Source organism: Malaclemys terrapin, chromosome 5 (genome assembly GCF_027887155.1).
Source record: "Malaclemys terrapin pileata isolate rMalTer1 chromosome 5, rMalTer1.hap1, whole genome shotgun sequence".
In the NCBI taxonomy this organism is placed as follows: domain Eukaryota; kingdom Metazoa; phylum Chordata; order Testudines; family Emydidae; genus Malaclemys; species Malaclemys terrapin.
The window spans coordinates 44266675-44281393 of NC_071509.1; the positions used below are offsets into that span (position 1 = coordinate 44266675).

General features: G+C 41.5%; 1 protein-coding gene across 4 annotated transcripts in view; it reads left to right on the plus strand.

Annotated features, from left to right (window-relative positions):
* The window catches only part of WDR19 (WD repeat domain 19), a 137722-nt gene that overhangs the window by 49352 nt on the left and 73651 nt on the right, over positions 1-14719 (plus strand). For all 4 annotated transcript variants that reach the window (XM_054029211.1, XM_054029210.1, XM_054029208.1 and 1 more), the window contains exons 15-18: positions 2388-2537; positions 3262-3409; positions 11304-11508; positions 12318-12477. In XM_054029211.1, coding sequence (XP_053885186.1) covers positions 2388-2537; positions 3262-3409; positions 11304-11508; positions 12318-12477 — 663 coding nt within the window. The remainder of the gene's footprint in view (positions 1-2387; positions 2538-3261; positions 3410-11303; positions 11509-12317; positions 12478-14719) is intronic.

A 14719-nucleotide genomic window follows, 5' to 3' on the forward strand; every position in this document is an offset into this window, starting at 1 on the left:
TCTTCAGCTAGTGATGGCAGGGCAATGTTCTTAATGCCTTATTCCTTACACAGAATAGAGCAGCTGAAAAATCTCTTGTATCAAAGGGATTTGAATGAAGAGAGGGTGGTGGCTTTGAGGACAAGCTCATGAAATACATTTCATATGTTGGGAGTGATGTGAAATGGAGTTCTGAGAAAGTTGTTTGTTAGTGGACATACAGTGTGTCAAGGCTGACATCATTGGTGGAGTTTAAGGAACAGAAGAAGCACCTTGGAAAATGAATGAAGTGATGATAAACAGCCACACATCATTATCTGGGCTGGCATCAGGTATATGAAAACCAAAGGATGTGTTGGCACAACCCACAACTTCCTCACAATTTTTAATGTAAGTTTTTGAACTGAAGCTAAACTAGAATTACCAAGATGATCAGGCAGAGAGATGAGAGAAATTACAAGCAGTAGAAAAAAAATTGTCTGGCACTTGTATGAATTGTTTTCTTTAGAAGATCATGCACAGTTGTTAGTACATTTTAAAACTGTCAGAAGAGCTTCTGTTCCTTTATTTTATAGTAGTGATATTATTTCCACTGTAAACCACAAAGTAAATAATTTTCTTGTTCATTTTATCAAAGAAAAAGTTTTGAAAATGTACAACCTTTTGGCCAGTTAATGGTTCAGTAGCACATTCTGTTGCCCTGTAAAAGACCTTTGAGTGAGATGTTAGAGCTTCAGTATCCCATGGGCTCAAACCTTTGAAGTGATGATCACTTCCTGTGGGGTTTTGAATACGTTCCACTGCTACTGATTTCAATGGAAGTTCAGGGCACAAAGTACTTCAAAGGATTGAGCCCTTAATTACTCTACATAAGATCCCATCCCATCTCCTAGAACTGGAAGAGACCTTGAAAGGTCATTGAGTCCAGCCCCCTGCCTTCCTTAGCAGGACCAAGTACTGATTTTTTGCCCCAGATCCCCAAGTGGCCCCCTCAAGGATTGAACTCACAACCCTGGGTTTAGCAGGCCAATGCTCAAACCACTGAGCTATCCCTCCCCCCATATGCAGGGTTTCCAAAGGAAAGGTAGTGTTTCAGTCTCCAACACCATCATTGGCTTAGTAACATAGTTAAAAGTTCATTAGTGATTTTTGAAATTAATTATTGGGCTTTTTGGTTATTTCATTTTTTAAAATTATTTTTTTAAGATGTTACTGATTTAATATAAGATACTGAATTCACAGCTGAACAATCGGGTGTGTAAGAGTTTTACAATTAGCTATTTTATATGATTTTAAAAATATCTTCTGTACATATAAGAGGAAAATGAAAAGAATCCCTAAAAGATTTCTCCATATTAAAATATAGCATTAATTAAATAACTAATTAATTCACTTTTTTTTGTCTAAGGTAGGTGCACAGATTCTAAGAGTGTCACACTTGCTATTTGGAGACAGAGACAAATTTGATAGTTCTGGATACTACATGCTAGGTCCTTTTCTCTAGAGCAGCATTTCTCAAACTGTGGGTTGGGACCCCAGAGTGGGTCAGGACCCCATTTTAAAGGGGTCACGTGGGCTGGTGTTAGACTTGCTGGGGCTAAAGGCAAAATCTGAGCCCCACCTCCCAGGGCTGAAGCCCTCAAGCTGTGGCACCCGCCAGGATGGCAGGACTTGGGCTTTGGCCCCCTAGCCTGGGGTGGTGGGGCTCAGGCTTTGATCCCCCTTCTTAGGATTGTGTAATAATTGTTGTTGTCAGAAGGGGGTCACGGTGCAATGAAGTTTGAGAAACCCTGCTCTAGAGAGCCATCGAATTCTCCCTGCTTCCAGAACTGTGTAGAATGTAGCAGACCTTCGTCTGCAGACCACAGGCATAGGGAAATCTCCCATTTTTTCTCCAAAACTTTTTCTAAACCCATATTCCACTTCTAGATGGTTTTTAATCAATTCGGCTCAGAATTCTAAATATTTGGGAGGAGGTAAATTTCTTTGAGTTGATTTTGCAGCTTTCCTTTGCTACAGGGCTGCATTGTGTGGGGGAAAATGCTCAGCCACGAGACCAGAGATCGTGTTTTTTCTGCTCTTCTGTTCTACCAGAGTATATTGAAGAGTACTTTTGCCTTTTTTTGGCAACCGGGAGAACATAGTCACACAGGAATCAAGGTTGCCTCAAAAAACGCCCTAGATTCTCCTGCCATCTCCCCCAGAGCAGCTGCCAATGGGAAAAGAAGGCCAAAGAGACTGAAAATGCTCTTCCTTAAATACTCCTCACACTTAGCACTCGAACACAGGACAAACCAAAATGGAGTAACATTGGAGTGACTCCATCAAAAAGAATTACCTCAACATTGTTTACATTATAGTTACTTGTGTAGTACCAGTATGCTGATTGTTCTATTATTTATTATTAGACAGGTGTTATTCACTATTTCTACATTGAAGACTGGCAATACGTGAATGAATATCGGCATCCTGTCAGTGTGAGAAAAATCTATCCAGACCCCAATGGAACCAGATTGGTTTTCATTGATGACAAAAGTGATGGCTTTGTGTATTGCCCAGTAAGTCAATTCAGGACATTCATTCCACTTTACTTACAAACAGAGTTCTCTGTAAGTTATTTCTACTGTAGGGTGTGTGTTTTATGTATGGTGCCAGTTGGACTGATTTGCCACCAAAAAAAAAAAAAAAAGTGAGGTGGCAGAGGGAATAGCCTAGTGATAATATAGGGACATAGAACCGCCACACCAGATCAGACCAAGCTTGCCCATGAGCAAAATTTCTTCTTAACCCCAGACAGTTGGTTTACGTACTGTTTATATCTGTTTATAATTACTTTATCTTTTCTAATGTTACTGTGTATTTTCTGATTATCCGTATTCATGTCTCATATTTTAAGCCTGTTATGCTCTTGGACTCAACACCTTTAGCAGAGAATTCCACTGGCAAATGTGTGTTGTGATTTAAAATTTTTTATTAGTTATAAATGTATTTCACTGTGTCCCCTAGTTCTTGTATTATAAGAAAGGCAAATAGGAGAACCCAATTTACTTCTTAGTAACATTCATTATTTTCGTTATTCATCTCCTCTCTAAACTAAATAATTCTACTATTCCCAGTTTCAATGCATATGAAAGTCTTCATGTCCTCAATAATTTTCATCGCCCATTTCTGGAGCACTTTTACATCTTTTTTTGAGATGGGTGACCAGAACTGATCACACTATTCAGTGTGTCTCATTGGCTTTCTGCTTACTAAATAATTTTACATTACTTTTTTTTGTAGGTAAATGATGGTGTTCATGAGATCCCAAATTTTCCACCAACCATTAAAGGCATTCTGTGGGAAAATTGGCCAATAGATAAAGGTGTATTTGCTGCTTACGATGATGATAAAGTATATACTTATGTCTTCCATAAGGATACCATACAAGGTACTGTAAATACTAGAGTTAATCTTATTAGCTATCTGACATTTCATGGCAATTAAAGTTAGAACATGTTACACAATAATATTAAATATTGCCTTTTAATTTGTATTTTCATGTGAATTTGCTGCATGTGAATAATAGTACTGCTACTGGCAAATATTGCCAGCCACAGAGCAGGCAGACACTGTGCAAGTTTCTCCACACGGCTCCCACAAGGCATTTTAATTCTAACCTGCAGATTTCCTACTACTCTAGTCCATGGCCTTTAGCCTGCCAGTTGTGTTGAATATTTGTGAGAAATGTCTGCTGGGAACAGGATCACAAAATTCATGTTCAGTTTTAACCAGAATTTTAATCTAGGTCATCTAGTGCAGTGGTTCTCAACCAAGGGTACCGTGTACTCCTGGGGGTACTCGGAGATCTTCCAGGGGTACATCAACTCATCTAGATATTTGCCTAGTTTTACAACTGGCTACATTAAAAGCATTAGTGACGCCAGTACAAACTAAAATGTCATAAAATGACTTGTTGATACTGCTCTGCAATACACTGAAATGTAAGTACAATATTTATATTCCAATTGATGTATTTTATCATTATATGGTAAAAATGAGAAAGTAAGCAATTTTTCAGTAATAGTGCGTTGGAGAATTTGAAAGTAGTGTCTGTTAGTCCGTGCATGTGCCCTGACTCATCACCTGGTTTCATCTAAGGTGATAAAGAGTGGGGCAGACCAACCACATCTCCAGTTCCTTCTCATTGCAACATGGTCTGGGTCGGAACTATTAGTGTCTTCCTGCATGTGACCCACTTTCAAAAGAACAAAGTTGTATATAGCTGGTTTTTTACTGATTTTTCACTCTCTTTTTTTTCTTTCTGTTTTTAGATAGATGAGTAATTTTTAGAGTAGAAGAGATAGTTTGTGGGTTTGTTTTTTGGTAAACTTCCCCACCCATATCCATACATGGGTACTGCACTATGCCGAAGATCCCAGGCTTTAAAATCTGCACCTTCTGCCTTGCATTCCTTCTCAGTCACCAATGAACATCAACCCTGCCTCTACTGCTTGGGAGAAGGCCACATCATAGAATCATAGGACTGGAAATGACCTCTTGAGGTCATCTAGTCCAGTCCCCTGTACTCATGGCAGGACTAAGTATTATCTAGACCATCCCTGACAGATGCTTGTATAACCTGATCTTAAAAATCTCCAGTGATGGAGATTCCACAGCCTCCTTGGGTAATTTATTCCAGTGCTTAACTACTCTGACAGTTAGGAAGTTTTTCCTAATGTACAATCTAAACTGCCCTTACTGCAGTTTAAGCCTATTGCTTCTTGTCCTATCCTCCGAGGTTAAGGAGAGCAATTTTTCTCCCTCCTCCTTTTAACAATCTTTTATGTACTTGAAAACTGTTATCATGTCCCTTCTCAGTCTTCCCTTCTACAGACTAAACAACCCAATTTTTTCAATCTTCCCTCATACATCATGTTTTCTAGACCTTTAATCATTTTTGTTGCTCTTCTGTGGACTTTCTCCAATTTGTTCACATCTTTCCTGAAATGTGATGCCCAAAACTGGACACAGTACTCCAGTTGAGACCTAATCAGTGCTGCGTAGGGTGGAAGAATTACTTTTTGTCTTCCTTACCACACTCCAGCTAATACACCTCAGAATGATGTTTGCTTTTTTTGCAACAGTGTGATATTGTTGACTAATATTTAGCTTGTGATCCACTATGACCCCCAGATTACTTTCTGCAATACTCCTTCCTAGGCAGTCATTTCCCATTTTATGTGAGTGCAACTGATTGTTCCTTCATAAGTGGAATACTTTTCATTTGTCCTTATTGAATTTCATCTTATTTACTTCAGACCATTTATCCAGTTTGTCCAGTTCATTTTTAATTTTAATCCTATCCTCCAAAGCACTTGCAAACTCTCCCAGCTTGGTATCATCCGCAAATTTTATAAGTATACTCTCTATGCCATTATCTAAATAATTGATGAAGATACTGAACAGAACCAGACCCAGAACTGATCCCCGTGGGACCCCACTCATTATGCCCTTCCAGCTTGACACTGAACCACTGATTACTCTCTGGGTACGGTTTTCCAACCAGTTATGCACCCATCTTATAATAGCTTCATCTAGGTAGTATCTCCCTAGTTTTTTTATGAGAAGGTCATGTGAGATGGTATCAAAAGCCTTACTAAAGTCAAGAAATACCACTTCCCCCATATCTGCAAGGCTTATTACCCTGTCATAGGAAGCTATTAGGTTGGTTTGCCACAATTTGTTCTTGACCAATTCATGCTGATGGTTACTTATCACCTTATTATCTTCTAAGTTTTTGCAAATTAATTGCTTAATTATTTGCTCCATTATCTTTCCAGGTACAGAAGTTAAGCTGACTGGTTTGTATTTCCCCGAGGTTGTCGTTATTTCTCTGTTTATAGATTGGCACTGTATTTGCCCTTTTTCCAGTCCTCTGGAATCTCTCCCATCTTTCATGACTTTTAGAAGATAATTGCTAATGGCTCAGATTATCTGCTCAGTCAGCTCCTTGAGAATTCAAGGATGTATTTCATCAGGCCCTGGTGACTTGAAGATCTCTAACTTGTCTAACTAATTTTTAACTTGTTTGTTCCCTATTTTAACCTCTGATCCTACCTCATTTTCTCTGGCATTCACTATGCTAGATGTCCAGTTGCTACTAAATTTCTTTGGTGAAAACTGAAACAAAAAAGTCATTTAGCACGTCTGCCATTTCCACATTTTCTGTTATTGTTTTTCCTCCCTCATTGAGAAAATGGGTCTACCTTGATCTTGTTCTTTCTCTTGCTACTAATGTATTTGTAGAATGTTTTTTGTTATCCTTTATGTCTCTAGCTAGTTTAATCTAATTTTGTGCCTTGGCCTTTCTAATTTTGTCCCTGTTATTTGTTTATATTCATGCTTTGTAATTTGACCTAGTTTCCACTTTTTTTTTTTTTTTTTTTGAGTTTCAGATCATTGAAGATTTCCTGGTTAAGACAGGGTTCTTCCTGCTTATACCCCATTCTACTTGCTTTAGTATACACATGTAAGATACTGATTTGATTTCCACCCATGTTCTCTCTTGTCTCTCCCTTGTCCCTGCTATAACAGCCCATGCTTCCCCAGATTCCAAACCATCTCCCAGGTATCCATGTGTTTGACATCAAGGTTGTAATTAGTTGTTTTTTATGGGTCCCTATTATTCTGTGAGAAGCAATTTATTTTGCCTACTTCCCCTTTTCCTCCTAGACAGAGTGCCCAAAAGCACTTCCCCTACAGTTTTTATAGGAACATGTTAGCTGCTGGTCAAAGTCTCAGTGACTTTTCATTTCTTATTGGCTTAGAAGTCACAAATTAAAGGCCAGAGACTGTTAGACTGGCAGAGTACAGGATATGGGCCACGGTCTCTAGGACATGTGGAGGGTGGGGAGGGAGAAGACTTTCAGTACTTTTCTGGTAAGTTTTTTTGTTTGTTTTGTTTTTCCTTTCGATACTTCTTATGGATGTGCAAATGTACATTCTGTAGTATCTACCTTACTGAGTTGGGGTGTTTGTGACTGTGCTAAATATATTAATAAACTGTGTGGATTTACCACAGCTCCTAGAGTTTTCACCAAGGTTTTCTCCATTGTAGCAACCCAAATCAGGAGTTATGGGGTCCTCATATTCCCATATGTCAATGACTGGCTTCTGGCAGCACGGTCCAGACATGAAGCCCAGGTTTTAACCTCCATGTTGCTCATCCTCCTTTGTTCTCTTTGGGTCAATATCGATGCCAAAAATCAACCTTAAACCCAGTGCAATGCCTAGACTTTTTAGGGCCACTATCAACTCAGTCTCTGCATAAGCCTGCCTACCAAGAACTCATAACTCATGTAGTCAGCAGTCCTTCAGTCACAGCCAGGACTTTCCTATCCTTCCTGGGACACATGGCCTCATGCACATAAATCTGCATCTTCGCTGCCTCCAGATGTGGCTCCAGTTGGTTTACTCACCCAACCATCATGCCATGGACCGCGTGCTCACAGTTCTCCTCCACACACTCACGCATGGTAATCTCATCCCTCCACTGGTAGAGGGAACACGTAAGGGTTCCCTTCCCACCCTCACTTCCTGCACAAGACAGTTATCACTGATGCATCCCTTGTAGGCTGGGGAGCGCACATGGCTGAACAAATGACACAGGAAACATGGACTCTTTGGGAGTCCAGAATGCACATCAACATTCTGGAGCTCTGAGCTGTAAGGATGGCATGTCAGGCTTTTCTCCTGCTCATCTGTTCCCATCAAATTCTCATAATGTTGGCCAACACCATGACTCTTTGCAACAAATGGGGGCACAAGGTTGACGACTCTCTGCTCCGAAGCAGTCACCCTTTGGAACTGGTGCATCACTCACCAGATCATGTTATCTGCAGCCTATCTCCCAGGGACACACAATGTGATTGCAGACTTTTCTCAGCACACAGTTCATGACTGACCATGAGTGGGAACTCCATGACACCATGGTACAGGACATCTTTGACAAGTGGGGAACTCTGACCAGAGAACTCTTCACATCCCCAGTGAATAGAGAATGCAGCACATATTGCTCCAGAGGAGGTCTGAGGCTCTCGGAGCGATGCTCTCACCATCTCCTTGTCGGACCAATTCAATTACGCCTTGCCTCCTCTCTAACTGCTACCATGAGTACTACACAAGTTCAGACAAGACAGAGCGACAGTGATCCTGATCATCCCTTCCTGGTCCAGACAGTTTTGTTTTCCCAACCTCCTTCTTATGTCTACCTGTCCCCTAATTCCCATCCCTGCTTTCCCCGATCTCCTGACACAGCACAACGGCGGCATCAGCCATCCCAATCCACATGCATTTCACCTCAGAGCAGGGTATTTGGATGGGCATATTCTCTAGAAGGGGTGTGTTCAGTGATGAGCTCCCAAAATCCTAAGAACTGGTTCCCTTCCAGGTCCTCAGCAGCACTTCAGCTGCCGGGGGGGGGGGGGTGTTAGCAGCAGGAAGGAATCCCCTAGGAGTTGTTGCTGAGCCAAGTGGAAATGCTTTGCCTGCTAGGTCCACCTAGCAGCAATTAGCGCCGTTCACCCCCATGTGGAAGAACACTCTGTCTTTACCCGCCTGCTAGGTTTTGGAAAGGCCTCATCAGAACTTTCCCACCTGTACAATCCATCACTCCCCAGTGGGACCTCAACCTGGTTTTATCCATACTAACGAAACCGCCCTTTGAACTGCTGGCATCACGTTCTATGTCCCTCTCCATGAAGGTCCCTTCCTCATTGCTGTCACTTCAGCTAGAAGGGTCAGTGAGCTTGGGGCCATGATGGAGAACTTTCCTTTCATGATTTTCTATAAAGATAAAGTCTCCTTACATCTGCATCCCAAAATTTTGCCAACGGGTCATTTCCCAGTTTCACGTTAATCAATCCATTCACTTACCTGCTTTCTTCCTGAAACCACACAACTCTGAAGAGGAACTGCAACTCCACTCCCTCGATGTCCGTTGGGCCTTGGCCTTCTACCTACAGAGGCCAAGACCAATCAGGAAACCCCCCCAGATTGATTGTTGCAATAGCTGAAACAGTTAAGAGGCAGGCAATCTCTACATAGCTAATTTCCAAGTGGATTTTGGGATGCATTACACTATGATATCAATTATCTGTCCTCCCACTACCCTCGGGGATGTAGGCCATTCTATGAGAGCCCAGGCTTCAACCATGGCCTGCCTCCACCATGTGCTGCTTTGCGATATATGTAGAGCAGCCACATGGAATTCAGTACACATCTTTGCTGCACATTATGCCTTGGTGAAGGACTCAGTGACGGATGCCTCCCTCAGGGCGTGGCTGTCCTCTGCTTATCTCTTCCATCTGCATCTTCGCACCCTCCTCTGACTTAGGTACCACTTGTTAGTCACCCTCAATGGAATACAATAGGGCCTGTCACACCAAGAAGAAGAAGAAGAGGAATTTACTGACCTGTAACTGGAGGTTCTTTGAAATGCGTGGCCCCTATCTCTATTCCATTTCCCACCCTCCTTGCCTTCTGCTGCAGATCTGCTGGATTTGCAGTGGAAAAGGAACTGGAGTTGCCTGTCCCGCCCTTTATCTCTTCAGAAAAAAACATGAGACAAATCAGGGCGCATGTGCTGACCGATGGACACTACTTTCTAATTCTCCACTCCAGACCATGGTGTGCATGTGTAAACCGTCCGTGGAATACAGATCGGGAATACAGATCACACATCTCGAAGAATACAGATCACACATCTCGAAGAACCTCCAGTAACAGGTAACCTCCTCTTTTCTGTCTTACTATCTATCCCTTTCCTAATGATTCTTAATATTCGGTTAGCTTTTTTGACTGCCACTGCACATTGAGTGGCTGTTTTCAGAGAACTATCCACAATGACACCAAGATCTCTTTCTTGAATGGTAACAGCTAATTTAGACCCCATCATTTTGTATGTAGAGTTGAGTGTTTTCCAGTATGCATTACTTCACGGTTATCAACATTGAATTTCATTTGCTGTTTTGTTGCCCAGTCACCCAGATTAATTAGATCCCTTTTTAACTCTTCTTTGGAGTTAACTATGCTGAGAAATTTGGTATTGTCTGCAAAGTGTGCCACATCACTGTTTACCCCCTTTTCCAGATCATTTATGAATATGTTGAACAGCTCAGATCCCCATACAGATCTTTCAGGTACCCCACTATTTACCTCCTCCACTGTGAAAATAAACCATTCCTACATTTTGTTTCCTGTATCTAACTAGTTCCTGATTCATGAGAGAACCCTACCTCTTATCCCATTATAGTTTATTTTGCTTAAGAGCCTTTAGGAGCTTAAGTTTAAGCTTAAGAGCTTGAGGTTTGGGACCTAGATAAAGGCTTTCTGAAAGTCCAAGTATACTATATCGACTGGATCACCCTTGTCAACACACTTGTTGACACCCTCAAAGAATTCTAATAGATTGGTGAGGCATGATTTTCCTTTACCAAAGCTATGATGATTCTTCCCCAACATATTGCGTTAATCTATGTATCTGATAACTCTGTTCTTTACTATAGTTTCAACCAATTTGCCTGATGCTGAAGTTAGGCTTACCAGCCTGTAATTGCTAGGAGCCTTTTTGGAAAATTTGCATTGTATTAGCTATCCTCCAGTCATCTGTTACAGAGACTAATTTAAGCAATAGGTTACATACCATAGTTAGTAGTTCTGCAATTTTATATTTTTTTGAGTTCCTTCATAACTTTTGGGTGAATACTGTCTGGTCCTAGTGACGTATTACTGTTTAATTTATCAATCTGTTTCAAAACCACCTCTATTGACATTTCAGTCTGGGACAGTTCCTCAGACTTGTCACTTAACAAGAATGGCTCAGGTGTGGGAATCTCCCTCACATCCTCTGCAGTGAAGACCAATGCGATGAATTCATATAGGTTCTCTGCAGCGGACTTGTCTTTCTTGAATGGTCCTTTAGCACCTCTGTCATCCACTGATTGTTTGGCAGGCTTCCTGCTTCTGAAGTACTTTTTAAAAAAAAATGTTCTTTTTGTGTCTTTTGCTAGTTGTTCTTCAAATTTTTTTTGGTATATACTTTGACACTTGGTACATACCGTAGATGATGAATGCCAAACAGGGGACCTTTAATTAGTCAGACTGGTCCAGGTGTAGTGCTGCTGCTATGCCAAAGGATAAAAGAACAAAGCTGTTGGCATTTTCAGAATAAGATTTCTTCACTCTTACATTTCTTAACTGTTCACAACTGCAACTGGTTGCTAAACATGTCATAATGTAGGAGCATTTTAAATAACGTTTTTTTTTCTGATCTCCTAATACAGGGTCCAAAGTTATTTTGGCAGGTGGCACCAAGGTTCCCTTTTCCCACAAACCATTGCTTTTGTATAATGGAGAATTAACCTGTCAGACTCAGAGTGGGAAAACAAACAATATCTATCTTAGTACTCATAGTTTCCTTGGCATTTTGAAAGACACCGGATTTAATGAGCTGAAACAAATACTTACTCAGACTTTAATGCTGAAAAGGTAGGTCCGCTTTTTAATTACACCTCTACCCCCAATATATAACGCGACCCGATATAACGCTAATTCGGATATAACGCGGTAAAGCAGTGCTCCGGGGGGCGGGGGGAGGCGGGGCTGCGCACTCCGATGGATCAAAGCAAGTTCGATATAACGCGGTTTCATCTATAATGCAGTACGATTTTTTGGCTCCCGAGGACAGCGTTATATCGAGGTAGAGGTGTATATTGGGTTAATCATTTCCTTCTGTGATTGAAGCACACAGTACAGCATACATTGGTGTTCAAAAAATCTCTTGCTGAATATCGATTAAAATTATATTGAACCATCATTCCGTATAAGTGCTTAATCTGTCTGGGTAGCCAAGTAACAAATGACCCAATGATGCTTTTTCTCGCTGTAAAGTAAGAGCTACAGTAATTTATTCAAGAGTATTCTGGGCTGCATGGTAGCTTCTGCCTCAAAACTCGCTGAAAGTGTATGCCACCCACTCCTTCCATTCTAAGGGAGCAAAAAACAGTACAATGGGAGGGTGTAGTGCAAGGTGAGAAGTAAGCCAGGGAAAGAAAGTATGTTTTTGAAGGAGAAAGGTGGGGCAATTTGGTATAAACTTCAGGCCGGTGTATTCATGTGGCCCTGCTTTTTCCTGTCAGAGGGCTCCTAGCAATTTCCACAAAACCTAGAAATTAGTCAGTCCCCAGTTTCCCTCTGCTTTGAGGTTAACTAGTTTTTGAGGTTTAAGAGAAAATGTTCTAAGAAAATACACATTGAATGCAACTGTGTGTTTTAGTTTTGTTTTTCACCCTGCATAGGTTTTCTGAAGCATGGGAGATATGCAAACTTCTGAATGGTCAATCTGGTTGGAATGAGCTGGCCAGAGCTTGCCTACATCACATGGAATTGGAGTTTGCAATACGTGTTTATCGGACAGTTGGAAATGTTGGGATGGTGATGTCACTAGAACAAATAAAGGTAACATTTAAAAGTAATTACCAAGCATTTTTGTAAAAAGATTAAGATTTAAATGCACTTTTAAGGTTGCTGGAATTCTGGTGTTGTGTGTTTATACTGAAGAAGAATTATTTTAGAGGTGTCAGTATCTTAGAGGGAGAGGAAGAGTATGTATTGAGAAACCAGCCACCTCTAAACAGCTTGCATATTCCGGAATATGTTAGTTACTGGAATCCCTCCTTAATTAGTTGATTTGCATTCAGCACTGTAGTACTGCATGTACTGTACATATACTATGGTATGTAACCTGTCATTTAAATCAGCTTCTGTACCAGATGACTGGAGGATAGCTAATGTGACGCCAATTTTTTAAAAAGGCTCCAGAGGTGATCCTAGTAACTACAGGCTGATAAGCCTAACTCAATTTGTTGGGGAAGAGTCAACATGTTTTTTGTAAAGGGAAATCGTGCCTCACCAATGTACTAGAATCCTTTGAGGGGGTCAACAAGCATATGGACGAGGGTGATACAGGGGATATAATGTACACTTCTACCTCGATATAATACAGTCCTCGGGAGCCAAAAAATCTCACCACGTTATAGGTGAAACCGCCTTATATTGAACTTGCTTTGATCCACCGGCATGCGCAGCCCCTCTCCCCCCCCCCCCCTCCCCCCCCCGGAGCACTGCTTTACAGGGTTATATCCGAATTCGTGTTATATTGGGTTGCGTTATATTGAAGTAGCAGTGTACTTAGATTTTCAGAAAGCCTTGACGAGGTCCCTCACCAAAGGCTCTTAAGCAAAGTAAGTTGTCATGGGATAAGAGGGAAGATGCTCTTATGGATCAGTACCTAGTTAAAAGAAAGATAGAAAACAAAGGATAGGAATAAATGGTCAGGTTTCAGACTGGAGAGAGGTAAATGGTGGTGTTCCCCACAGGGGTCTGTACTGGGACCAGCCCTATTCAACATATTCATAAATGATCAGGAAAAAGGGGTAAACAATGAGGTGGCAAAATTTGCAGATGATACAAAACTACTCAAGGTAGTTAAGGCCAAAGCAGACTGCAAAGAGTTACAAAGAGATCTCACAAAACTGGGTGACTTAGCAACAAAATGGTAGATGAAATTCAATGTTGATAAACGCAAAGTAATGCACATTGGAAAACACAATCCCTCCCAACTATACATATAAAATGATGGGCTCTAAATTAGCTGTTACCACTCAAGAAAGAGATCTTGGTGTCATTGTGGATAGTTATCTGAAAATATCTGTTCAATGTGCAGCAGCAGTCAATGTTAGGAACCATTAGGAAAGGATTACATAAGAAGATAGAAAATATCATATTGACTTTATATATAAATCTATGGTACACCCACATCTTGAATATTGTGTGCAGATCTGATCGCCCGTCTCAAAAATGATATTAGAATTGGATAAAATACAGAAAAGAGCAATAAAAATGATAGGGGGGATGAACGGCTTCCATATGAGGAGAGATTAATAAGACTGGGACTTTTCTGCTTAGAAAAGAGACGACTAAGGTAGGATATGATTGAGGGCTATAAAATCATGCCTGGTGTGGAGAAAGTAAATAAGGAAGTGTTATTTACTCCTCCTCATAACACAAGAACTAGGGGACACCAATGAAATTAATAGGCAGCAGGTTTAAAACAAATAGAAGGAAGTATTTCTTCACACAACACACAGTCAACCTGTGGAACTCTTTGCCAGAGGATGTTGTGAACAGGGGCGGCTTCAGGCACCAGCGCACCAAGCACGTGCCTGGGGCGGCCTGCCGGTCGCTGTGAGGGTGGCAGTCAGGCTGCCTTCGGCGGCGTGCCTGCGGGAGGTCCACCGGTCCCGCAGCTTCAGCGGCAATTCAGCGGCAGGTACGCCAAAGGCACAGGACTGGCAGACCTCCCATAAGCATGCTGCCGAATCCGCGTTACCAGCAGACCTCCTGCAGGCATGCCGCCAAAGGCTGCCTGACTGCTGTGCTTGGGGCGGCAAAATACATAGAGCCGCCCCTGGTTGTGAAGGCCAAGACTATAATAGAATTTAAAAAAGAACTAAATGAGTTCATGGAGGATAGGTCCATCAATGGTTATTAGCCAGGATGGGCAGGGATGGTGTTCCTAGCTTCTGTTTGTCAGAAGCTGGGAATGGACAACGGGACGGATCACTTGATGATTACCTGTTCTGTTCATTCCCTCTGAAGCTCCTGGCATTCACCACTGTCGGAAGACAGGATACTGGGC